General features: G+C 41.6%; 1 protein-coding gene across 10 annotated transcripts in view; it reads right to left on the bottom strand.

The window, feature by feature from the left end:
- Positions 1–27,693, bottom strand: part of FUT10 (fucosyltransferase 10) — a 242,347-nt gene that overhangs the window by 130,021 nt on the left and 84,633 nt on the right. For 5 of the 10 annotated variants that reach the window (XM_033412631.2, XM_049704301.1, XM_033412628.2 and 2 more), the window contains one exon: positions 58–27,117. In XM_033412631.2, the coding sequence (XP_033268522.2) occupies positions 26,893–27,117 (225 nt within the window). In that variant the 3' untranslated portion in view covers positions 58–26,892. Of the gene's footprint in view, positions 1–57; positions 27,118–27,693 lie in introns of those variants that run through there. The other 5 variants (XR_007474652.1, XR_007474653.1, XR_007474654.1 and 2 more) reach the window with 3 other exon arrangements.

Below are 27,693 nucleotides of genomic sequence, written 5' to 3'. Positions count from 1 at the left end.
AAAAAGCCCGCGCCCAGCAACGAAGACCCAATGCAGCCAAAAAACAAATAAATAAAATTAAAATTTAAAAAAAAGCTTTATTTAAAAAACCCATTTTGACACACTGTTAAATGTCTTCTAAGTACATACAGTCCTGTTGGCCTTATCACTGTTTTTTATAACACATTTTCTAAATGCACGTCTCCCCACAGACGCTGGAAACTCTTGAAAAGACTTTATCGTCAACATTTTGTTTCACCAAATGAGCACTTCACAGGTGGTCAATAAATGTCTGATACATTATTTTCTAATCTCCAAAGAAGTTAAAGTACCAGGATCATGAGATGTCAACCTCCTTATTTTTCAGAAGGCGAAACTCAGGTCCCAAAAGATGAGGTCGTTTATCCAAAGGCACACAGCTAGTTGGGACTGCATTTCACATACAAATTTGTACACTTAATGGTATAGCAGAAGCAGAAGCCAGCCAAGCAGATTTGATGACTGGCCTTTGGAGAAAAGAAAGTGGGTAATGGAAAACACTGTACAAATTCCAAAAGGTAATTTTTGCAGATGAGGCACATTTTTCATTCCCTGGTCTGTAAGGTTTGCCAGTGTGCGCCGTGACTAATTCCTGCTGGCCCAGCCTAGGAGCCTTGTTTGCAGGGCAGCATGACAGATTTGCTGGTAGAAGCTGGCTTTAATTCATTTCAGGCCAGTCCTGGAAACCAGAGGCTCTGTCATGTCTTCATTGCAACATTAACTCCATTTTTCTTTCTTCACTCCTTCTATTAATCAGCAGAGGCCACTCAAGAGGGCAATCTTAACTGCCCGCTGAAGGTGGCAGCCAGAAGTATAAAATAATTCTTCTCATGGACCCTTTTCTTCTTTTCCGGGAAGAGTAGTGGTTTTGCTCTCGGGCAGGCTTCCCAAGAAGGCGCAAGTCCTCCAGTGCCATCTGATGAACTCCCCGGGATTTGGAGTGGCTATAAGAATTCCCTCTAAGCCCCAGTTGTGTCCACACTTAACTCCATCCAGGAAAGCGTGGAGTGGTTGGAACCTGAGATATTATCCAGGGAGGTTTTTCCCCTGCTTTGTCTACAAACACAAGAAAGCAGCTGACTTATTGAGAAATCTCAGAATAGGGGTGGAGAGGAAGAAAGGTGAAAAGCGAAGCCTGCAGCCGTGGCCAGAGTCCTCCACGTGTGGGTGGATCCACAGGGGCACTCGGGACAGTCTGCGAGGGAGGGCGGTCTCTGGGCACAGACCCTTCGGAGGCAGCAATGCATGAGTCAGCAGCCCGCAGCAGAGGCACCTGTCTGTCTTGTTCATCTTCATGCACTGGGAAAGGCCTCATCTAAATCTACCCAAGTCCAAAGCCATCCTTGGCAGAGAAACAGAAGCCAAACACTTTGTTCACTGGTGCGTCCCTTGCCTCACCAGGAACTAATCAGCTCAGCCAGGGCAATGTGGAGCCCCAGCTGAGCACTGTGTGCCGTGTGCCCACACCCAACTCTGTGAAGGAAAAGAGCACCCAGTGGATAGCAGAGGGGCACCCACGAGACATGGGGGGCAAGGCAGAGGGTATTCCGCTGAGAAGAGTGCTGGGCAGACGTCTATACATCAGCACAAACCCCTATACACTTTTCAATTTATATTCTTTTTTTTTTTTTTTTTGCGGTAGCGGGCCTCTCACTGTTGTGGCCTCTCCCGCTGCGGAGCACAGGCTCCGGACGCGCAGGCTCAGCGGCCATGGCTCACGGGCCCGGCCGCTCCGCGGCATGTGGGATCCTCCCGGACCAGGGCACGAACCCGCGTCCCCTGCATCGGCAGGCGGACTCTCAACCACTGCGCCACCAGGGAAGCCCTCAATTTATATTCTTAAACTCACTCATGAACGCAGTACCTAAGATAACTGTGATGTTTCCCTTAACATTTAGGTATTTATGTAAGGCCTAGTGAATCTATTGGACATAATATTAAAATGTATTGTACTCTTCCAGAGACTGTTAGGCTGTGTACACAACACCCAGGAACTGTATAGCCTGCCTACATTCTGTGCTTTTCCAGCAATGTACCGTATGTCAAATTTCTGTGTCAAGTGTCCTATCATTCCCAATGAATTTCTTTCCTTTCCCACCTCTAAGAATCACATGGCGCAGTTTTAGAAATACGCAAGTATTTCAGAATGGAAAAGATGGGGAAGGCATATTGCTATCGATACGTCATATTTATCTATGGGAAAAGCTGAAATATACAACATCTAGAGGGTCTAAGAATAGTAACTGATTATGTTCAAGTATGTTTTCAGAAAGCAAAGCAACAGTAGAATCTTCTTAGACAAAACCTAATTCTCACAGACTCACAACTTAGAGAACGAACTTATGGGTACCAGCGGGGAGGGGTGGGGGGAGGGATAGATTGGGAATATGGGATTGACATGTACACACTGCTATATTTAAAATATACAACCAACAAGGACCTACTGTACAGCACAGGGAACTCTGCTCAACACTCTGTAATAACCTAAATGGGAAAAGAATTTGAAAAAGAATGGATACATTTATATGCCTAACTGAATCACTTGGCTGTACACCTGAAACTAACACAACACTGTTAACTCTACATTTTTTATTTATTAAAAAAAATAAATAATCAAACAACTTCCCATGAGCACTACTTCCCAGGAGGCCCTTAATAAAAGCTTCATAATGATGGCAAAAAAAAAAAAACAAACTAATTCTCACAAGGTCTATTAAAAGAGAGGCTGGTATCTCTACGTAGGATCTGGAAAGTTGGGAGTTCCCTTTTTCTTAATACTTCTCCTTTTTCTCATTCTGCTGCTGGACCCGTGACCATTACTTCCATGACACAACTTCTTGGTACTGCAAAGGTAACACTAGGCTGATTGCCCCATTCATCACATGAGGTGACCAGGTCCCGTCATTTTCATTTCACTCTAAAGTAAATGCGGGCAGCCAAGAATTGTGAGTGTTCGTCATGGGGTGTTCTTGTAAGGTTTCATACGCTTCTCATCTGTCATCAGCATAACACTAGACTTTGGTATTTCTTAAAAATGGGTCTTTCCTCTTCAAAGAACATCTTAGCTGTTCTCTGTCCAAAGATTCACTTAAGAAAAAGCATGACCTAAGGGAAAATAAAAGAATGACAATCCCTTTTACCTTCTAAATCTTCTCACCAGCTCTAAAGGGAAGAGATGAGAAGATGCTGGGGTTATTGATTAGAGGAAGCTCTAATCCTTAGGTAGAAGGGCATTGCTCTAAGCAAGGCAAGGATGGAAGAAGGGAGAAGGAACGATAATTCCTTATAATGGTTGCTTCACTCCAAGCACTCCCCTAGTTATGAGGTTGACAAAGATAAATAGAAAAAGATTTCCATCCCTCAGAGAAATCAAACTCATAGGGAAGACAGACATGCATATTAGCTAGAAAAGTGTTTCATGCATAGATGGGGTCCATCCAATGCTTGTTGGCCTGATGATTTACCTATAATAAAATTCAAATTCTCATACTGCACCATACCTGGGACAAACTCTGGCTCCACCACCAACAAGCTGTGTGGTATTACACAGGTTACTCAACATCTCTGTGCTATTGTGAACTACTTTGCTCAGTGCCTGGCAAATAAATGTAGTAGTAGTTAATATTAATATTATTATTGTTACTGCCTGCCTCATCCTTCATCTCTCACTATGCTCCCCCATCATCCCTTCCTTATAACCTACACTCCGGTCACACCAAGCCAGGGGCTGCTTTCTGGACACACCATGCTACTTCACGTTTCTGAGTTTGAGATTTTCGTTCTGTCTCGTCCATCGAGAGTGGGCTTCTCAACCTGGCTGCGAACGCTTGGAGGGAGGCACTATGCTTTTTCACATTCATCATTCCAGCACCTGGCACATTTCCTGGAACAGGGTAGACACTTAACAAATATTTGTTGAATTAACTACGTGTTAAACTAAATCATGTGAATAAAACTATACACATCAAGGTAGGGAAAAAGTGAGGAATTCTTCATAGGGAATAAATCAGAGAAAGGTTTCCCATAGGAACAGTTTAACTTGCAAGTTTACCTTGCAAGGCTTTGAAGGATAAATTCATCAGGGGCTGGAGGTTTGGTGTGTGTAAGTGTTGCAGTCAGCGTAAGAAAACGCAAGACGTTGCATAGGGTGGGTGCTCTCTAAGCAGGGAGCTGAATGAAGGAAAGAATGGAGACACACGTTTGTTCTCAAAACAACAGCTTTTCTTTTCACGCCAAGAAAAAGCCCAACTTGGATTGTTGGGCTTCATTTTAGTCTCTTCCCTGCATCGTTAATATTATTTTTGTAAACTTGTGAGTAATGAGGAAGGAAAAGGTCTTAGACATTTCTCAGACTTTAATAGATAAACCAAATAACAATAAACAATCCTCACTATTATTCAGTCCCCTCATCTTCCAAGTCTCCTTTGCCCCAGCTCTTTACTCCCCAAAGGCAATGGCAACCTCTTCTCCATTCTCTTCTACATCATCTTCATCTGAGCCTGTGGAGAAGCAGACCTCAGCAACCTGATGTTCGTGGGGAGAGGGAATTTTGCTCAGAGCCACACCTTTATAAAATGTATACAATACAGACCAGCTACTTCCTGTTTATCCGTGGACAACAAGCAATCCAACAAAAGGCAAATGTGCTACAAGACCTAAACCAAGGCATATCACCACACCTCCCATGAAGGCTGCCTCTAGATACTCTGCTAGGGTTGGGTGGAAAGACATAAAAGGCTAAAGAAAATGAGGAAGGGGCCACACAGAAGATCGGCGAGGACCAAGACCTGTGGCAAGAGGTACTTGGTATGTTTGGGGAAGAGCAGGGAGAACAAGGGAAGCGGGGAGGCAAGAGTGGCAGGAGGTGGTGAAAGTAGAAAGATCAAGGACCAGACAGGTAAGGTGTTGATGGCCATGGTAGACTCTTTGGATGCACAAGACAGACATACTCCCATCCTTTATACACAAGTGGTCTACCAGGGAAAAGATACATCTAAGAAACAGTCGAAACCTAAGAAATCTAAGAAACACTATGAAATGAAAATGCAAGTATTAGAGGGTCATCGGATGAAGGACACTCATGCACCTAAGGGATTTGCAAAAGGCTCCCCAAGTTCTTTAAGGAAAGTATCAGTCAAGCAATAGATGAGTTGGGGTAGCAGGTAGAGCATTCCAGGGAGAGGAAACAGAATGGACCAAGTCTCAGGATAGAGAGAGAGGTAGAGAGAGCACTTGAGGCTAAACAGTGAGTCTAAGGAGGAGAGAGGCGCTGAGGAGGGAGACCACAGAGCGTGACAGGGCTGGATCTTAGGAGCCCTTTAAAACATGGCAGAGATTTTGGTCTCTATCCTAAGAGCTACAGGAAGCCACCTTAAGCGTGGAGAAATTTATCAGATGGGAGTTTTAAGAAGGTCGCACTGGCAGGTAATTTAGTGTGGCTGAAATACAGAGTGTGGAAGGGAGGTGGCGAGAGATAACACTGGGGAAGTTAGCCGAGGCCAGGTTGTGCAGAAAAAAATCCAGGAAGGTCCTTCTGTCCAAAAATTTTTTAAAAAGAAAGAAAAAGGATAGGCAATCTAACATGCACGAAGGAAAGTATCAGACATCTCTCTTGGGAAATATTGCTCTCTTGCCCACTAACTTTATTTTCTTGACCAATGAAGCTGAAAGTTATGTTTCCACCTTGTTCTTATCTTAGCTTCACAGTAACTGTCAACGTAAGGGTCATTTACACTAGTGCTTTTCACACTCACTTGAATGTGCATTAGGAGCCCTGGTGACATTAATAAAATGCAGATTTTTGTTCAGTAGGTCTGGGGCAGGGCCTGAGACGCAGCATTTCTAACATGCTCCCAGGTAATGCTTGGGATGCTGGTCCGTGAACCACACTTTGAACAGCAAGCCATATACAGCTCTAGAGCTAAACACAAGGTATCTGGGGCTTTCTGAACATATATGTAATAGCAGTGTTAAAAATGCAAAACAAGTAAGCAAACAGAACCAGCAGATTATGCCTCAGTTACTGTGCTGCCTGCTTTTGGAGAACCTGGGTGTGACATGTCTTTCTATAAAGAGACTTGAGGAGATGTTCAGTGTGTAACTTAATTGGAAGCAGCTCAACTCCAACAATACTTCTCTAGGAAGCTCAAAACTGGAGTCCTTCTGACTGTGACCCTACACCACAGTGACACCTGCTGGTGGATTGGTGGATTACATGTTAAGGCTTTGAGAATAATTGAGTCAAGTGAGCAAAACTTTTTCACACACAGCTTTAACGGAAGTGCAACTTCTGGTTGTGAAAGGACCCTTTAAAATAAAATGTCAGAAATACCTTGATAAGGATTAAGGTCTGCACCGTAGTATGCTGATAAAAGTTCAACAACTGGCTCTCCAGGAAAAAAATACGTGAGTAAACACATATATTATAAATTTTACTCATATAAAGGATATGCAGTACATGATTTATCAATAACAATAACAGGTTTTGTTGTCAATTCTGAATAGAAATTTATTCTCACAGAATACTTTCTCTTATTTTGCCAAACTCGTATCGATTGCTAATCCATAATTGCAATTCGACAATGTTTTGACAAAAATAGTCTCTGAAAAAATGCTTGTTGAGTATGCAATTTAGCAAAACTACACTCATGTCACTGATGGCATGAATGTAGTTCTGACATGAACGCTGGTTGGTATTTTTGTTTACGTTAATGAATAAAACAATGAAACAGCACAAACATACGTTAGGACACCACTCATTACTCAAGGACATGAGAATGACTTCTTTGTGGAACTGGACGACAGTTTTGAATACTGGAAGACTACTTCTTCAATTTGGGGACTATTTATAATGTAACAGGTAACGGCATGACACAAAAGTTTAATCTGCATTAATAGCACTTCTCCATCATTTTCTTAAGTCTAGTTGATCAACAAAACAGTAACTCTCGACCTGATCTGTGGCATTTTCCAGCTTCCATGTTGTAAATACTCCCACCAAGACCAGTTTCAAGCTCCTGAGGAGGCATCACTGCCTGTGAAGTTGGGAAGATGTGCAGCAGCGCACAACTCTATAGTATTTCTACCACGCAGGTAAAATAGAAGTACATAACCTCAAGGGTACAGGTAATAGAAACCTGTAGCAAAATAATCAAGAAGCAATGAAGTTTTGAGTGTTTTTAACCTTTGTTTTTAAACAGTTTATCTAATTGTAATATTGTATAATTTAATTTTTAATAGTGACTGTTTTTAACAACCAGCTCACAACATTCCTAAAAATTTGACAGCTGGTTCTCATGAGCCAGTAAGAGGCAGCTCTAGCAACACCACTGGGTCTTTGGGATGGGGAGGTTTGAGGATAACATAGAAAAGGATTCAGGGAGCTTGGAGGCTACTCTAGGACTTGAGACCTAAGAAAGGTCTATGCCAGCTCTTGACCAGGTCAAAACAAAATGGCAAATGAAGTCATGGAAATCACAGTGGAATATAGAACTACTCCTGATGTGGGGCAAGAACTAAGACAAGTTGCTCTACTCAACAGTGGACTTTAGCAGGGACATGGAAGGGACAAGGCAGGGGGCTGAGGCAACGACAAGGTTGCCAAAAGGGAAAGAAGGGGGAGAGGGCAGACCCCCGGGGCATAATCTCTTCCAGCAAATAGAAGAGGAGGAAATACTCCCTGATTCATTTTATGAAACAGGTATTACTCTGATACTAAACCAGACAAAGTACAAAAGAAAAAATTACAACTACAGCCAATATCCCTCATGAATGTAAACACAAAATCCCTTAATGAAATATTAGTATAGAGAATTCATAAATATATTTTTTAAATTATATGTTACGACCAAGTGGAGTATAATCCAGGGATGCAAGAATAGTTCGATATTTTTTAAAAATCAGTGTAATCCACCATACTAGCAGGCTAAAAAATATGACATGATCATATCAATCAATGCAGAAAAAGCATTTGATAAATTTCAATACCCATTCATGACTTTTAAATTTTTTTTAAATTCGGAAAAATAGGAAATAAGGTGAACTTCCTCAACTTGATAAAGTGCACCTACAAAAAACCTATAGCTAATATTATACTTAATGGTTAAATATTGAATGTTTTCTCCCTGAGATCAGGAACAAACAAGAATATCCACTCTCATAGCTCTTATTCAACATAGTGCTGGAAGTTCTAATCAATGAAATCAGGCATGAAAAGGAAAAAAAAGACATAGAGATCAGAAAGGAAGAGATAAAATTGTCTCTGTTTACAGATGACATAATGATTGTCTACACAGAAAATCCCAAGGAACCCAAAATAAATTCTGGGAACTAATAAGTGAGTTCAGCAAGATAAATATACAAAAATCAATTGTATTTCTCTATAGTAGCAGTGAACATATGGACACCAAAAATTAAAAATATTATACCACTTATAAACAATACATAGGGGTAAATATAACAAAACATGTTCCAGACTCATATGCTATAACTACACAAAACTGAAGAAAGAACGCTTCCCTGGTGGCGCGGTGGTTGAGAGTCTGCCTGCTGATGCAGGGGACACGGGTTTGTGCCCCGGTCCAGGAAGATCCCACATGCCGCGGAGCGGCTAGGCCCGTGAGCCATGGCCGCTGAGCCTGCGCGTCCGGAGCCTGTGCTCCACAACGGGAGAGGCCAAAACAGTGAGAGGTCCACGTACCGCAAAAAAAAATAAAATAAAATAAAACGCTTTAAAAAAAAAAAAACTGAAGAAAGAAATCAAACATCTTAATAAATGGAGAGAAATGCCATATTGATGGATTAGAAGACTGAACACAATAAAAATGTCCATTTTCTCCAAATTGATATACAGTTTTAATGCAATTCCTAGCAAAATGTCAGCAAGTTTTTTTGTAAATATAGACAAGATTATTCTAAAATTTATATGAAAATGCAAAGGAACTAGAACTAAAACAATTTTGAAAAAGAGGAATAAAATGGGAAGAATCATTCTACTCATTTCAGGACTTACTATATAGCTATAGTACTAAAGACTGTATAGTACTAGTGGAGGAATAAACACATAGATCAATAAAACAGAATAGAGAATCCAGAAATAAACTCATACAAATATGCCCAACTGGTTTTTGACAAAGGTGAAAAGGAGGAAAGATAGCCGTTGTAACAAATGGCACTGGAGCAACAGGATATCCACAGGCAAAAAAAAAAAAAGAACCTCGAGCTAAGTCTTATACCTTATATTAAAATTAACTTAAAATAGATCACAAACTTAAATATCAAATGTAAAACTAAAAAATTGTTAGGAAAAAACAAGAGAAAATCTTTGAGATCTAGGGTCTAGGCAAAGAGTTCTCAGACTTAACACCAAAACACAGATCCTAAAAGGAATTAATTATAATTAAAATTAAAGTCATAAAATGATAAATTCAAAATCAAAAACTTTTGCTTTGCAAAAGATCCTGTTAAAAGGGTGAAAAGACAAGCTACAGAGTGGGAGAAAATGTTTGCAAACTACTTACCCAACAAAGGACTAGTATCTAGAATATATTTTAAAACTCTCAAAACTCCGCAATAAAAAAGGAAGCAATTCAATTAGAATATGGGCTAAAGACACGAAGAGATATTTCATAGAAAAAGAAATAGAGGTGGCAAAGAAAGCCCATGAAAAGATGTTCAACATTATTAGCTATTGGGGGAATGCAAATTAAGACCACCATGAGATATCATTACACCCCTATCAAGATGGTAAAAATTAAAAATAGTGGGAATACTAAATGCTGGTGAAGATGCAGAAAAACTGGATCACTCATATATATTTGATGGGAATGTTACAGCCCCTCTGAAAAAGTTTGCCAATTTCTTTAAAAACTAAATATGCAATTACCATATGACCCAAAAATTGCACTTCGGGGCATTTATCCCAGGGAAATAAAAACTTATTTTCACACAAAAACCTATATCAAATTTAATTTTAAAATATTTAATTGCCTTCTTGAGAGTTACACAGATGTATAAAAGCAGACACAGGACAAAATCTCCGTCTAGTCCCCTGCCTTGTCACCACCTCTCTGTTCATTATATCTGGAATGGCATGTAAGTTTTGTCTTCATCTGATGGATAATAGATGCTTGCAATTCTGTGATGAAAAGGATTCTAAGGCCTTAGAATTCCAAGGTTGGCAGGAAAAGTTTTCACAATTAATTAGTGTTGTCTGCCATGAATATAACCAGTAAGAATGGCAATATACAAGCTTAATGTTTGCCAGTTGTAAATTGAAATATGTTGCCTCACCAATCATAGAATACTAAAACCAGAATAGGTATTAGCAATAACCAAGTAGATAACTCTTTTATTTTACTGATGTGGAAACCAAAGAAGTAAAATAAGAGAGAGCCAGACCCCAAGTTTATTATCTGACCTCCCCCATTTTACCAAGTCCAGCCTTGCTTCCAGTACTAACTGAGTAGATATTTCAAGTCCATGGGTTTTCTCTTTGTGTGGAAGGGATTTTACTTCTGTGGTTATTTCTCACAAACAGCTTCTTATGCTGGAATTGTCCTAGGAAAAGGGGGAGAGCATTCTAGAAAAGAAAATATCCAACTCCAAAAATTTGAAACAGAATCTCTTTCATATTCATCATCTTGCTAGTCAGGCAAAAGTGTTCAGAGACTATCTGGCCTTATTTTAAGAAGTACAAGTGTTCTTCTCTCATATTTGGGGAAGTGGTAGAGTAGAGAGATGTAAAAATGTGATGCTGGTACCTTCAAGCCCTTTGCCTGTGAAAACCATCACCGCATCATGCTGGGAATTTACAGAGGTCTTTTCAGGCTTCCAGAAATAGCAGGTTCCACCTTCCCTGTGAGTTCCTTTGCCTGCTAATATCAAAGAGATCACTAAACTAAACTCCATGAATAAATGCAATCAAGTTAAGATGTTCAGATTTTGACTTTTATGTTTTAAAAGAGGGAAAGAAGACGGCTACATAAACCCTTTGCCCCTGAGAACAAGCTGTGCTAAGAGATCTGAACTCATTACTGGCTGCTTTGGTTCCATGTGCCCTGAGACCTACAGAAACTGTCTGAAGCCTCGCTACGACCTCCCCAAGTAACTACGTAGTGACGGTTAATGAATATGCAAGAATTTGAGGATCAGGCTGGGGTGAGCAGGCCTGACATTTGATCTTTTGAGTGAAACTCAGGATAACAGCTCTCAGTGTGCTTTCTGAAAGCCTCCCATGGCCCTTCCTGCTGCCAGCCTCCCACCTTATCTGCAGGCACCGAAAGCTTCAAATTACAGCAGCTAATCAGATGAAAGCAGAAATGCATCCTTCTAATGGAGGGAGGGGTTAATGCCCTGACCTTTTTCCTTCACTGGCAGAGGCAAAACAAAAACACAGATGAAGGTTATGTTGCAGAAAAGCAGATGAGCTCCGCTTCAGAGCCCCCAGAGTGGATGTTCCAGCTAAAATCTAAGATGTTTTAGAGACTACAGACACACATCAAAAGGACAGAAAACAACCCAAGATAGCAGTTACCAAATTATCCCGGAGACAATATGCAAATCCCTTACTCAGTAAAAGTGATCAGTAGAATTTACTTCCATACATAGGTAAGTTACTTTGCACCTAAAATTAATTTCATTTATGGCCTGGTTTTATGATATTTTTATATCTTTGACACCCTATATGGGCCCCAGGAATAAACAGAGCTGGAAAATAAGAAGCATCGAAATAAAGATTTAATGTGAAATGTGAAATTGTCTAATGCAATAGGGACTCATAATTTAGCCAAAAGAGTATATTTTTCTTGAGTATTCTGTTGCACCAACAGATTTCTTCTGGACTAACATAGTTTGTATTAAAAACATATTTGCCATTGATTCAGGAAAGAATACTCTTCTGACATCAACCTATTTGATCGAAAGAGGTGCAGTTAAAAATGTATGTGGGGTAATTTCATCTTTTTATTAAATTACTCTGGAGAGCAATGTTACCATAGGGTGATTGAGACACTAAAATTCAAAGAAACTTGGGAGTGAGATAAATTGGATTTATATCGTTTGAAAGATAAGTCTGAGATCAAGGTTCTGGGTGATTTTCTTCTGACAATCACCATGTGTGGTATATTTTAATGTGTTTTTATACTCCATTTTTGAGGGATGAAATATTTGAGTGCCTGAAGGAACTGTCATCCTGATGGCAGGGGGAACAGTGGGGAGTGAAAAGAGGAAAGATGATAGTAATCAGGCAATTACAGAACTTGGTATTTAATACATTTTTAAATAATAGCCTACCACTCAGTGCGAGGGAAAGAAAAAGAGAAAACTCTGTGAGAGGCACTCAAAATGCCTAATAGTGAGCTAAATTTCCTCTCTGGAGTACTCACCTTATTGTTCTGGATAAACTTCTAGATCAATAGAGGCTCATCATGTTCTGTCATCTGAGAGTTTGGTTCACAGTGTCAAACCAACAAACCCATCTCTCTTAATCACCAATAAAAAGCGGAGCCTTGGATTATACACTGCACAAATGACCAACATGGAACAGACATAACATTCAGATGACATGAAGAATATACTAATTCCATGACCAAAAAAGTGTTGCTTGTCCATTTTGTCAGCTAAGGGATCTCTAAGTACATGCTTTGGAACAATTCTGTTTCTTTAAAAATTATATTGCAGGGCTTCCCTGGTGGCACAGTGGTTGAGAGTCCGCCTGCCGATGCAGGGGACACGGGTTCGTGCCCCGGTCCAGGAGGATCCCACGTGCCGCGGAGCCGCTGGGCCCGTGAGTCATGGCCGCTGGGCCTGCGCGTCCGGAGCCTGTGCTCCGCAACTGGAGAGGCCACAGCGGTGAGAGGCCCGCGTACCGCGAAAAAAAAAAAAAAAAAAAAATGTATATTGCAGAATGGTCATGAACTTGGCTCTATATCTGGACTCAGCTATTTACTTGCTGTAAATTTGGATAAGTTATTTGACACACTGAATCTGTTTTCCCATCTGCAAAAATCAGAGTAATACTACTTTCACTCCCTCTGCCTGTGCTCCGCAGAGGGAGAGGCCACAACAGTGAGAGGCCCGCATACCGCAAAAACAACAAAAAAACCACCATCTGACCTTCAAGATACTTAGTCTGCAGGAGACAAACATGTAAACAGATCATTAAAGTGGCTATACAGTAAGTCCTCTTAGAGACATTGCAGGATCAGTTTTTCCCATCTCACTTTTCTCCTCCTGATCTCAGGTGCACACCAGACAAGTATGAGAGGAGGGAACAGGAGACACATCGTATTTTAGCAGGACAATCTACAGGACATGCCTATGGGATTGCAGATGCTACATCGTCCAGAATATCAGGGAAGCCTCCTTCCCTCCACCTGGGGCGGCATCCAGCAGAGGGCTTAGCAGTGCGAGGAGACTCACCTGCAGAGAGAAGCAGACCCTGAGTGGGCAACAAAAAGTAAACGCGCTAAGTCTCAGACCAGTTGAGACAGACCAGACAAGGAGAAGTTAATGAACTGTGGCAGAAGCGACTCCCAAAGCCTATCTCCTCATTGAAACTCTTAAATGAGCTAGAAGGTAGACCCCCAAATCAAAAACTCTTCAATGTTCTTCCTCGTTCCCTGTGGGTATGGGGCTGTGCACACATGTAAGTATGTACACGTGAGCTTACCCTGTCAACTGTCAAGACCATTTGGGGAATGGGCTGTCCTGTTCCCTCCTTCTCTACACTGGAGTATAATCTTGGTGATTACAAAGGAGAAATATACAATGTGTAATGAAGGAAAAGAAGAGAAAATAATAATAGTCTTTGAGGGTACTAGGGAAGGCTTCACTGAGGAAATCATTTGAGCTGAGTCTTGAAGCATAAATGGGGATTCATCAAACTGATATTCCGAGCAGAGGAAATAAAAGTGTACACAAAGATGCAGAGGTCTGAAGAAAGCATGGAGTGTTCAGGCAATGTACAGTTAGTTTGGTACAGCAGAGCACAGGGGCATGCTAATAAACGGGGAAGATGTAAGAGGTGAGCTTAGAAAGTCAGGGAAGGGATGTTTCAGAAGAGTCTTTATCCCAGAGGGAATGTGTGCCTATTAAAGGATATTAAGCTAGGGAGTGTCTGATTTACAAGAGGAAGGTTTTTGTTGAAAGAAAGGTCCCAAAGTGAGCAGACTACAAAGTTGACACCATGTAAATAAATTGGGGAAAGGCTATGCAAAGGTCTTTGAGCTGCAAGGTCGAAGGATGTGGGGCATTACCTTGGAAGAGACCCATGGAGCTCCTGAACTTGGTGGGACTAGACTGTGGTTGGTGAGGTCCTACACAAAACAGTGGCAGAAGGAAGGAACTGATGTGAATACGTTAAAAGAGTAGATTGCTAAATAGGATGGGTTAACATGGAGAGAGAGGATGGTCGGATGTGTAGTTTTAGAGATTTGACAGACCGATCTATGGAGAAAGATCTCAATTTCCATCTCGTTAAGGTCAAGGGGCCTGGGTTGAATCTAACTCAAGTTTCCCAGTGGGTAGTTGAACATACACTTTGATCATGATTAGAAGCGTGGCTTTGAGGAGAAAAAAATGTTTGATGTCAGAAAACAGCTCCCTGATTGTCTAGGGCCAGGAATGGGGGAGTATTGACTAGAAAGGAGAACAAGGGGTCTTACTGGGGTGATATACATGTTCTACATCTTGACTGTGGTGGAGGATACACAGCTGTATACATCTGAAAAAAACTTATTGAACTTGAGATGGGTACACTGTAGTTTATGTGATTATAATGCAGTAAAAGTTCATTTTTTAAGACGTTTTGTCTTAAGTATACGAATGATAGTTGAAAATGCGAAGTGGACAAGATAGATGAGAAAAGTTATGGAGTGAGATAAGAAGAGGACAGAGGCAAGAACTGTATCACAGGGGTAGGAGAGGAAAACTCGCAAAATCACCAGCTAGTGTTTAGTGTTTAGCCATGAAACAGAATAGTACCATCTTACAGCTCTTTGCAGGGGACTTCCCTGGTGGCCTGGTGGCTAAGACTCCACGCTCCTAATGCAGGGAGCCCAAGTTCGATCCCTGGTCAGGGAACTAGATCCCACATGCCGCAACTGAAGATCGTACACGCAGCAACGAAGGTCCCACGTGCCACAACTATGACCTGGTGCAGCCAAATAAATATTTAAAAAATAAAAAAGCTCTTTGGGGGCTTATATGTCATCTAGTTCTACTTCATTTTACATATGAAGGAACGGGGATTCGTACTGAGGTAAAATGCTTTGCTCAAGGTCACAAAGGTAGTTAATAGCAAAGGCAACACTAGTTCCAAGCCAGGACCCCTGAGCCTGGGATGGCTCTGTCCTGGACTACTTCATCAGTGGGACTCAAATGTAAAAGGACACCCTACACCACAAAAAAGAGGTCCCACTGGTGTCCCACTGGAGTTGAGCCATATATTTATTTCCTCCTCTTAGTTACTGCTTTCTTGTGCAGGGCTCATCAAAGAGCCACGTGACCCTAAGAGCTTGCAGAAAGCTTCAGAAGACAAACCCACCTTCCACTATCTGAGGTTTTGGAAGTGAAAGGAATATGGTTAGATCTAGACGTGCACACCATGACTGAAAACAGAGAAGGCATTTTTTTCATCACACAGATATCTACCTACAAAGCAGGAGTTTTGGTTTTGGTTTTGTTTTCCTGGGATGACACATCTCTGCACATTGCACAGGCACTTTCTGACAAATCAAATAAATGAACATGTCACGAGTCAGTGAAAATTAAGAAAGAGGAGGTGTAGAGAAGGTATTGAACAATTTATCAAGCCAAACACAACCTTTCCGTTTTTATTTTATTTTATGTTTCTTCAAAAAATGAACTCACATAAGTGCACTTTTGTTTATAATAAGAAAAGAGACCAAATGTTGACTCCATTGGTGAGTATTGAACAGATGGAGCCAGAAGCATCGAGGGGAGAGGAAATGGAGACAAATACGGTTGTCATGGTTTCTTTGAGATGCAGTAAACGAAGGGACCCAAATGGACAATGAAAGCCCCCACTGGGTAAAACCACGTCACTCCTTTCTTTTTAGGTAATTGCCAAGCTCACTTGGAAGGTCTGAAGTCCATGGGAGATGAGAAAACAGCAATGCTGTCGCTCACCCCTGGCTATTCTCAAATCATTTACCCCGGCACCATCCTACCCTCCCATATAACAGACATCAAACAATTAATGACTACCTCAGATTAATCTGTTACCCCAGTGGGCAGTGCCCTGCAGAAATATGTGACACATGTAAACACAAGATGTGAGGGAAGCTGGGCACTGCCCGAGACCAAGTTCTCTGTTTCATTGCGAGGCAGCAAGTACATATGCGAAGAACAGCATTGTGAAAGATCTGTAAATCCTGGTGACACTTCAAGGTCCCTGTCTTGGTGTCACTTTCCAGTCCTCTCCAAATTAACCCAAATCCACCTCCACTGTATTCCAGGTAATATGTAGATTGGACGAGAGCTTGATATACCTGTATTGCCCAACCATGTCCCCATAATTTGTTTATGGGGGTGTTGGAAAAGGAGAGAATGGGAGTAGAGAGGGACCCCTTCTCAACAGCTTTTTTGAGGGTCAAATTGAAGTCCAGCGCCATGAAGACTGTCTCTCCGTGATGGAGAACAGGCGAATGTCGGAAACATTCAAATGTTTGGCTGAACTCACGTGTTTTGTCTGGAGGTTCTGATCAGGTTGATACAAGGTCTTTTCCAAGGTCATCGCAGAGGCTGCCAGCGCTGAGATCAGACTGTTTCAACCCCGAGTTCTACAGCAGTCCCCGTCCGGTGCCTGCCAAAACGGATTCTTCCCAGTCCACACAAGATTAGGGGTTGTTTTCTCCTTGTTCTCCATGCCCTTCGTGAATGACCCTCTAGCTTGTTACAGACTAGTGCAACATGAGCAGAGAGGTCCTGTGTCGAGGGGAGGAATGTGGCTGTGTTTAGGAAACACTGGTTCTGGGGTGCTGGGTGGTGACACGCCGGGCACCCGAGCCAGCTGCAGACAGAAGGAGGAAGGGGGGCTCACCGTGGCTCGGCTGCTTGTCCTCAGAAGCCAAGAAGAGCAATTTTTAGGCTGTTGAAATGTATCTCTCTGGTGAGTCTGTCCCCAAAGCCCAAAGCCTGCAACATCTCATTTCCTCTTTGGGGATTTCCTGAAATCAAAACGGAGATGTTGGCCTCTGTAAAGAAACCTGTAGGAAGACTCTTCTCTGGAACTAGGACCGTGTGTCTCAGCTTCAGTGTACAATTTGGCCTCACCAGCTTGAGGCTCTTTTTCCATCTCCTCTGGAAGTGCATGTCCCACACCTCTCCTTCATTGCCCATACCCTCTGCTCCTGGTCACTGGCACTGCCCCTCAGTTTTTGAAAACGCAAAAGCCTCTTATTATGAAGTTTATTTGGAGGTATTGCTTTTCCAAAAGAGGGGGGCAGAATAGGAATTTGGGGGAACCACATTATCCCCTATAATTGCAAAACTGAAGGAAATTTTGGATAAGCATCAAATTCGAAAGAACACAGCCTTGATGAATGGTATCTTTGTTTCTTAGATCTGGGACTTGTGTGGGGAGGGTGGAAATGGGCATAATAAGTAGGCCATAGGAAATGACATCACACACTCTTTTCTTTCACCCTTAAAGCTGGTGCTCCATAACCGTGATCATGGTTTACTAGAGTGTCACTTCCAAGATCCAAACATTATTTTTTTCTGAGCTCTTGTTGTTCACACAAATACATCATCATTACTTCACAAGTCCTTTGTGAGCTTTGCTCTGCCAGCTCTCACAATGGGGAAGAAGGACTTGTGTCTACAGAATTGCATGAGCTTCTGCAAACAAACAGGCGCAATACTAGCAAACTGAGACCTTCCCAAAGATGGGAGTGTCTAAGGCCAATGTATGGGCTTTCCCAAGTGTTTCACTTCCCCATATATACAAACCAAATTACTTATAATTCCAATATCACGAGAAAGCTTCTGAAGAAGAAACAGACTGACTTATAAGCATGACACAAACTCCCCTCCACTAGTAAAGAATTTCATACCTATTTTAAAGGCTGTAAGGGTAGTACTAGATTTTTCCGTATCAGTGGGGATAGGGACATGTTTTTTTCAGAGGTGCTGTAAAGAACTGCAGCCACCTCTTTCTCTCCCCACGGGAGAAAACAGAGTGTGGCGGAAAGAACGTGAACAAACAAAACAATCTTGGGTTTGAAATTTGGACCTGTCATTTATGAGTGATATGGTATTGCATAAGCTATGTATATAATTACTGTGTCCTGCTTCCCCATCTTAGGTGAAGTAAAATACAGTTCTTTTAATATGAGCTTCCACATTCCCTATCTCAAAAAGGATTTTTTCTCAAGGGAAGCCTCCTACACTGTTGGTGCAGCCACTATGGAAAACAGTATGGAGGTTCCTCAAAAAACTAAAAACAGAGCTACCATATGATCCAGCACTCCCACTCCTGGGCATATATCTAGAGAAAACCATAATTCGAAAAGATATGTGCACCCCAATGTTCACAGCAGCACTACTCACGATAGCAAGACATGGAAGCAACCTAAACGTCAATCGACAGGTGAATGGATAAAGAAGATGTGGTACATATATACAACGGAATACTACTCAGTCATAAAAAAGAATGAAATAATGCCATTTGCAGCAACAGGGATGGACCTAGAGATTATCATACTAAGTGAAGTAAATCAGACAGAGAAAGACAAATACCATATGATACCACTTATATGTGGAATCTCAAATATGACACAAATGAACCTATCTACAAAACAGAAACAGACTCACAGACGTACAGAACAGACTTGTGGTTGCCACGGAGGAGGGGGTGGGGGAGAGATGGATTGGGAGTTTGGGATAAGCAGATGCAAACTATTATATATAGAATGGATAAACAAAAAGGTCCTACTGTATAGCACAGGGATCTATATTCAATATCCTGTGATAAACCATAATGGAAAAGAATATGAAAAAGAATATATATATGTATAACTGAATCATTTTGCTGTACAGCAGAAATTAACACAACATTGCAAACCAACTGTACTTCAATTTAAAAAAAAAGATTATAAAAATTCATTTTCAATGGCATCCCTAGAGTTACTGCAAAAATAAACAAATTATGGAGGGGGCGTCAGAGCAGATGTGTTTCATTTTCTTATTTCTGCTTCATCACCTCCAGGCTAAAGACATACACTGAAGTTAGGATTTTAGACCATGAAAACAGGAAGTAGAAGACATCTGGGATTATACTTTACTACCTAAAGATGTTCATCTAAGTGACCTGCATTCTCTCAGACTAGCAGATAATATTATTTCACTGGTGAAATGAGTCTTCTTATTAATGGTGTGTGAGCTATATACACGATGACTGAATGCAGCTTGTAAGATAAAACTTTTTCAGGTGCTGCAACTAAGTGAATATTGACTTGCCCCAGCCCCTGTACTGAAGGTGAACAGATGGAGTTTAGCCACACAGCAGGACGGCTTGCCCGGTGAGCGCACCGCTGTTATTGCCATTCCCAAGTCAGTTCTTATTCTTGCTGGAAATCACATGACGTTGACAGGAGAAATGTCTCCTCTTCTGGGGAACAGGAATAAAACAATGGAGTAAAAAATGAAAAGAACAGAGAAAGGATTTGCTTTCAGACTTGCCAACTCACTCTGAATCTGAACTTTCAGTACTTTTAACCATCTTGTCAATATAGCACATTTAATACACTCTATCAATATAATCCACTTATATCATATCTCATGCTTCAAATAGAGTAGTAGAAATTCAGGAAGTAAATTCCATCTCAAGGGGCTCTTACAGAATAAAGAAACAAAACCTTCCTGGAAGTGGTTTGTATTTTGCTAAGGCGTTTCCATATTCATTCCCCTACCAGAATTAACACGGAAGCTCTATGGTGGCAGGGGTTTTGTCAGTTTCACTCACTACTATAGCCTCTTGGCCCAGAATAATTCCTGGCACATATTAAGTGCTCAATAAAAAATTATTGAGTAAATTAATAAATTCCAGGCAGCCTGACATTCTGAGTGACCCAAATAATGATAATTTCCTTGATAATATTTTAAAAATAATTTTCTTGTTCTTGAATACATTTTTTCCTTGTTTCCCTAGTGAAAAAAACCAAAGGCTTCTTTTCCTTCATGGAAAGTTCTGATTACCTTTTACCTTACCGCAATTTTCAAGTGATCAATAATTTTAAAAATATCCACTAGAAACTCCATTTTCCCTTATGGAACACTTCAACCAAAAAAACTAATTTAAAACAAATGCTCTCTCTCTAGTATATAACACTATTTCTTCCTTCCTTCAAATTATAAAAACAAACTAATAAACTAAAAACTCCTGGCCTTTCTCACCTTCTGAGATGGCCCACACTCTATCTGTGGAGTGTGTTTCTCTCTAAATAAATCCACTTCTTACCTTAAAAAAATAAAAATAAAAATTCCTTTACACGTCATCACCTCTGTTTCCATTCAATGTCAAAAGTAACATTTGTTAGTCTCATCAGGAAAGTCTCAAGAATCAGGAAGTTGTCAAGTTCGAAGTGGTGGAAATTAGTTTTCCAAAATTTTAATTTTCATTTGAAAGCTGAAATTTTATCATTGGCAACAAAGTCTATTGGTTCTCTTAAAGTGACAGGCTCACTACATTTCCATGAAGTTGACTGACAAAAACCCATCACTGAACAACCCACAGTTTGCCAGACACTCTTGAGCAAAAATGGTTTTCCAGGGAAAAGTTTAGCTCACAACTCAAACAATCACACAGTGCTTTTCTTTGAGATTCCCATTGTGCTTTGGTGTGCAGCAGACATGCTTTATATATACGCCCCATTTTGTCACATAGAATATTAAAAAGACATGTACTCAAAGGTCAACGTTTTATAAAATGAGTCATTTTTATTACTTCATCAAGGACATCATTAAGTAAACTGGCTTTATTTTTCTGTGAGTGTGACTCATCAGATGAGTCTGCAGTCACGTTTACTCTGTATACATAAGAAGCAATCTATGTGAGGCTCATTCCAAAGGCTCCTGGGATACTGCCCTTGCCTTAAAACCATTAACGGCACCAGCTACCTACACTGATAGTCTCTAAAATCTTTAATTACCTATTCAATCAGTTTTTTTTTAATTAAGGAGTTTGTGATAGTAAAATTCCAAGTATTCCTAATGGCCTATTGGGGCTGGTTGTATAACCTCCTCTGGTGAGCAAAGCTGGATGATGAAGTAAGTCATGGTTTGCAATGGGAAATAAAATAGGGAACAAATTTTTGACTTAATGTCCACAATTCTCCTGGAGACATTGATCAACCTTCAGTCCTGATTCATTTCAGAAGCTTCAAGAGACAAAGAGCTGAACGGCTCATGTCACTGGCTCCAGGGGGATACCACAGAGCAAGGGTAGTTATCAGGGAAGAAGCCCAGGAAGATGAAAGGAGGTCTCTGTTGATCATGATAGGTCATACCCTCCTGGGGATACAGTCCACCTCTGACTGACCCCAGGCTTGGCTGTTAAGCCCAATGAGTTGAGAGGACAAAAATCATGGAGGGTCACTCCTGCCCCTTCTCACACCTTGCATCCTGCCCAAGTCCTTAATAATCCCCCTTCCACCAGCACCAACGGGGTCACTAATTTAATGGGTTGGGCCCGGGATATTGATGAGGTCACATTTACTAGTCAGAGAGGCTACTATGACTTAAAAGGGAGCTCTCATGCAACGCACCCCATATTCTTGCATCCACAGCAAGTGGAAAGCAAAGAGGTCTTGTCTCCTAAGAGGTTTTCCCCTCTTTTATTCCTGTTTTGATCCTTGGTTAATGAGTAAGCAGGGTGAGGACCTACAGACTTTCTCTTCTTTCTCTTGGCACATTGAACAGGCTGGTCCTAAGACTGAGAACTGAGAAACAGAAAGGCCATAGAAGATGCTCCTTAGGCTTCAAATCTAAATTATATGTTCAAATCCAGCTTTTACCGGAGTTCACTGCACTGGGTTTATTTGGGTTTGCACAGCTACTATAAAGAGGTCGCTGAGTTTCATTATGCTCTTGGGAACTTTGTGTAAAACTCCATCAGAAATCCCATGGAAGGGAGAGACAGTTATAGCACAATTTAAGCTTTCCTCTGTCCCTGGTTTTAATACCATCCGCGTATCACAATGCCCCTCTCACCTTTCTCCATTGTCCTGCTTGTATCTGCTACAGTGCCTACCACAATGCCCATCTCATAACAATAAATATGTTTGAAACAACTAAACAAAGAACAAAAGGGTACCATCCCTGGTCCAATCATTAGTCATTCCCTTTTCCTGAACCAATCTCAACCCGGGTCTTCACAAACAGAAGGGTGATGGCCACAGATAGTTGGAACAACTACAGCTCGCATTTACTGAGAGAAGTATGAACACAAGCTTACTTAATCATCACAACAACCTCACAGGGAGCAAACATGACACATGAACAAGATACAGCTTTAAAAGGTCGAACAACTTGACCAAGGTAATGAAGATGGTACATCAAAGAGTAGGGACTAAAATCAGGTCTTTCTCATTCCAGTCATAGCTCATAATTCTACATTCCCTCTGAGTTCCTAAAGCATTTGCATTTCTGTAATCAAAAGGAAATAAAGATATATGTTGACATTAGAATTACGCGGTAATATTATTATCTAAGATATTACCTAACGACGACAACAACAACAAAAATGGAAACAAAGGAAAGAAATTTCCGAAAGAAGGGCGAAGAAATTCTTTGTAAAATATTCAAGATTGCAAAGGTACTTGAAACATAAACTGACTACATTTATTTGTGGCCTGTGGGCTTCTATACTGTTTACTTTGAAGATTCTAAGAAAGACATATGTCATTTATGCAGAGTTATACCCTCCTGACTTTAGATAATCAACATTATTCATTGAAAATTAACTTTACACTGGATTCCCCTAAGGAACTGTTGTCTTTAGCAGGAATTATGTGCTACTAATAATTTTTAAGGCACAATATTACAATGGGTATTTCAAATTTCAAGTTCAGGTCTGGACTGTGCTTAGATCCTTAAGGTGTTCTATTGATACTGAGCCAGTCTCCTACGTGTAATACACAATGTTTGACCCTGAAAGAACCATGCTCATTTTTGCCTTTGTCTTTATTTCTGAGAAGTGCATAGAACACTGTATGCATTCAATCTGTTACTAATAATGATAATGACCTCAACCGATATTTTAGTTGCTAGAATCCAGTCCTTAAGAGCAACAAAGAAGCCAGTCAGCATTCAGATTCTGAAATATTATATTTGCTACGTGACCAAAGGTCAAAGTTGCCTCCATTTTCAGGTGAAGAAGTAAAGACTATTAACTAACATTAGTAATCATTTTCTTCAATATTTCTGAAAAGGTTTCTGCCCACCTCGTCATACTGCTTTGAAAATCAGTCTTTGAGAAAATCCAAGTAAAGCGTACTGAAGCACTAAACAGAAAGCTGCACTGCAGGAAGTCCTTCACAGCCATGACCCGTTCCACACAACAGCCTGTGAGGTAGGACACTTGCTGAGTCATATTTCAGAAATGGAGTCACTGAGGTAAAGAGAAAGGTGTCTTATGATGGGGTCAACACAGCTAAAATACACGGAGGGCCTTCCATGGAACTCCAAAAGCAGAGCTCCCGTTTTGCAGATAAGAATCACTCCATGACAGCAATTATCACAGACGAGAGGGCATTATCTTATTAATGAAAATCCTACTGCAAAAGACACATATGTTAAGCAAAAAATAATAATAAAGTCTCAAATCTATGGGTACTCAAAGAGTTCCAAAGAATCCTTGGTTTATTTTCTTGAAATACACCTCATTTTTATTTTTTAATTTTTTACAATTTCTTTATTTTATTTTATTTATTTTTGGCTGCCTTGGGTCTTTGTTGCTGTGCACGGGCTTCCTCTAGTTGCGGCGAGCAGGGGCTACTCTTCATTGCAGTGAGCGGGCTTCTCATTGCAGTGGCTTCTCTTGTTGCGGAGCACGGGCTCTAGGCACATGGGCTTCAGTAGTTGTGGCATGCAGGCACAGTAGTTGTGGTTCGTGGGCTCTAGAGCACAGGCTCAGTAGTTGTGGCCCAAGGGCTTAGTTGCTCCGCAGCATGTGGGACCTTCCCGGACCAGGGCTCGAACCCGTGTCCCCTGCATTGGCAAGCAGATTCTTAATCACTGTGCCACCAGGGAAGGCCTTACACCTCATTTTTAATCCCATGAAATTCCCTCTCCTTTATCCTCTTCCTCCACAAAATTTTTATACCACATTAAATGAGCAATGATTTTATTTCACTAAATTTGCTCAGGGCTACATACTGCATACAGGTTTAGGGGGAATTTGATCGATGGACTCATGAAGAAGAACCAAGCAGAACCAAAAAAACACATGAAATGTTGGGGTTTAAGACCTACATGCAGGGAATTCCCTGGTGGCGCAGTGGTTAAGAATCCGCCTTCCAATGCAGGGGACATGGGTTCGAGCCCTGGTCCAGGAAGATCCCACATGCTGCAGAGCAACTGAGCCCATGCGCCACAACTACTGAGCCTTCATGCCACAACTACTGAAGCCCGTGCTCCACAACAAGGGAAGCCACCGCAATGAGAAGCCCACACACCACAATGAAGAGTAGCCCCTGCTCGCCACAACTAGAGAAAGCCCACACGCAGCAATGAAGACCCAACGCAGCCAAAAATAAATAAATTAATTAAATAAGTTAAAAAAAAAAAAGACCTACATGCAGCACATAAGCACTGGGGGGTATCTGCTTAAGGCATTGTGAAGGAGAACTGAATCTACTCGATAATGTCTCATCAGAGTCACAAATCATATCCTGGGCTTTTTTTAAGAGTGGGGGAAAAAAGAAAGAGAAGAAAAGAAACAAACAAATGGGCTTCCCTGGTGGCACAGTGGTTGAGAGTCCGCCTGCCGATGCAGGGGACACGGGTTCGTGTCCCGGTCCGGGAAGATCCCACATGCCGCGGAGCGGCTAGGCCTGTGAGCCATGGCCACTGAGCCTGCGTGTCCAGAGCCTGTGCTCTGCAACGGGAGAGGCCACAACAGTGAGAGGCCAGCGTATCGCAAAACAAAAAGAAACAAACAAATAAACCCATTTAAAATACAACTTAAAATCTGGCCTTTCCAATCCTTTCCGTTTTGATATTATCAGATAAAAGAGCAGAGAGATAAATAAATTCCTTTCCATCCCCAACACTACCCAATAAGTATGCTTCCTCTTTTAAAGAAGAGTGTGCTTCCCTTGAAAAACACACAGTGGCCCTAACCTAGTTTGTTACTGTCCTAGTAAAAACACATACAAAATGAAGCTTCTTAAATTTTGATAATTAAAGAATGTTACACAGAAAAGAACTTCCAAGACCAGCCCAATCACTTCTTTTTAGGTACAAAAACTAAGGCCCAGGGAGGTTAAGAGATTTGTTCAAAATCATAGTTAGTTAATGGCAGAGCTGGGATGGAGAAGAACCCAGTCAGAGGGGAGAAACAATGTGACCCCTCTTGCTGCTAAAAGAACGTACTGGTTTCAGTCCTTATTTCTCTGGCACAGCCAGAAGGACAGCTACGTAAGGAAGAGATCACCCTTGGCAGGAACAGAAAGGCACTGGCCTGCGATACAAAGGCAGCTGGTGCCGAGAGTATGCTTTCCTCAGTTTCCCCTGATGCCACATCAGGGACATGAGCACCCAGGACTCATCCTGTCCTCTGGAGCTTATGTCTTTCCACAATAAAGAACATCAAAGCCATCACACATTGGGTGGCAGCAGCCTTTAGTGTGATCTAGAAGCCACCCCACGCTCACAAGGAAAGAGAACGAGAGACAGTGTTTTCTCCTTGTCTTCCGAGAAGCTCCAGTACAAGCTCCAGGTAAGACAGCTGAAACTGCTCTGTGACGGGATCAGAAATGACAGGGAATGCTCCCAAACTGGCAGGGCTGCCCTCCACTGCAGGCTGCGCGTCACCCTAAGACAAGACAAATCTGCTTCCACACCACTGGAGTTCCCCAGGGCACTCACCTTCATGCTCACAGCGATCAAAACGCACAGGCTGTCCAGCCTGAACCACAGGACTCTCTGTACTGTTCTGCTCAGTGGAATAAGGGAACATAGGGAACTACTCACCACTCAAAACACACAAGGAAGAGGCACGTCTTCCCAAGACGTTCGCTCCAGGGAGGAACAGGGGAGGACGCAGGGCAAGGTGGTGCTAAGAAAGGCGGGAGAGGTGGCTGAAAGTATGGAAGAGGCAGAGATGTGCTATGTTCTTTAGATTTGGGGAGACAGCGGATCAACCCCACGCAACCTTCACTACTCACTCACATCCCTGGAAACCAACAGATGGCATCCCTCATTGCCAAGTTCTAACGCATTTCATGTTTCTGCTCAGCGTCAGGACACTGGGCTTGCCAAATACCAATAAACACAGCCAGTGAGGTGAGTGTAAGAATCCACAGCTACACCCTCTGCCCTCCTTGCAAGGACTCTTTCCTTGCAGCAAGGAAAACACTCATTCTACAGGAGGTGAATTTCCACACAAGGCGGCAGGGATGCGGGTCCAGACATGTGCACTGAAGGTGACCAGTGTTCATAAGAAATATTTCTTTTTTACTATAAAAAACAGAGAAGTGACCCCTAGGGGTAACTCATATCTATTATTCAATAGAGCTCACTATGAGTACTGCACCCATTAATTCTCATCCTAGTGGGTTGTCCACAGAGCAGCTATTATATTCAGATATCAAGGCAACCTAGAAAATAGAACTCTGACACTTTTTGATATTAGTCCTTGAATACTAGGGCCCAAAACTCTTGAGTTGAAAAGTTTTGATTCCTATCAACCAGCCACCTTAGTGCTTGGGCTTCTTTCTTGGATTGTTGGAAGCTTGGTATCCACATCTCTCGCAAAGAGCTCCGACGTGGGGCGAGGGGTGAGAAAGCAAACGCTGTAGGCTCTGGACAGCTCAGGTGGGTAATGTCTGCCTTCCATCGTTTGAGTGGTAAGCCCTGCATTGAGAGAAGGGGCGGGTGGGGGGGAGAATTAAAAACATATTATTAAAAAAATAAGATAAGTTAACACAAGTCTCATGTTCCCTGAAGCAAGTACCTTCACTCCATAGAGTCCACAAAGTTACACGCTGAACAGTTGAAGGAGAAAGAATCTAACATTGAGAGTATTCTGTGCACTAGATACTTTGCTAGGCGTGTTACATAGCTTGTCTCATTCAGTCCTTCAATCCATTCAACATAAACAGTCTCGTGCCAAAGTACATTCTTATGGAATTTTATTTATTTATTTTTAATATTTATTTATTTATTTGGCTGCGCCGGTTCTTAGTTGCGGCATACGGGCTCTTAGTTGCGGCATGTGGGATCTAGTTCCCTGACTAGGGATCAAACCCAGGCCCCCTGCATTGAGAACGAGGAGTCTTGGCCGCTGGGCCACCAGGGAAGTCCCATTTATGGAATTTTAGAACACAGGGAAAAAGGAAGAGATTCTACAACATTCCTAAGAGGAAAAGACCAATTCTGAGGGTCAGAAGTTAGGATGGTTTTGGATTTCTGGACAGGAACACTGGAAGT

This window comes from Orcinus orca, chromosome 21 (assembly GCF_937001465.1).
Source record: "Orcinus orca chromosome 21, mOrcOrc1.1, whole genome shotgun sequence".
Lineage (NCBI taxonomy): Eukaryota > Metazoa > Chordata > Mammalia > Artiodactyla > Delphinidae > Orcinus > Orcinus orca.
Note: the sequence above shows the minus strand (reverse complement) of the source record. Positions and strands in the feature narration are given on the sequence as shown.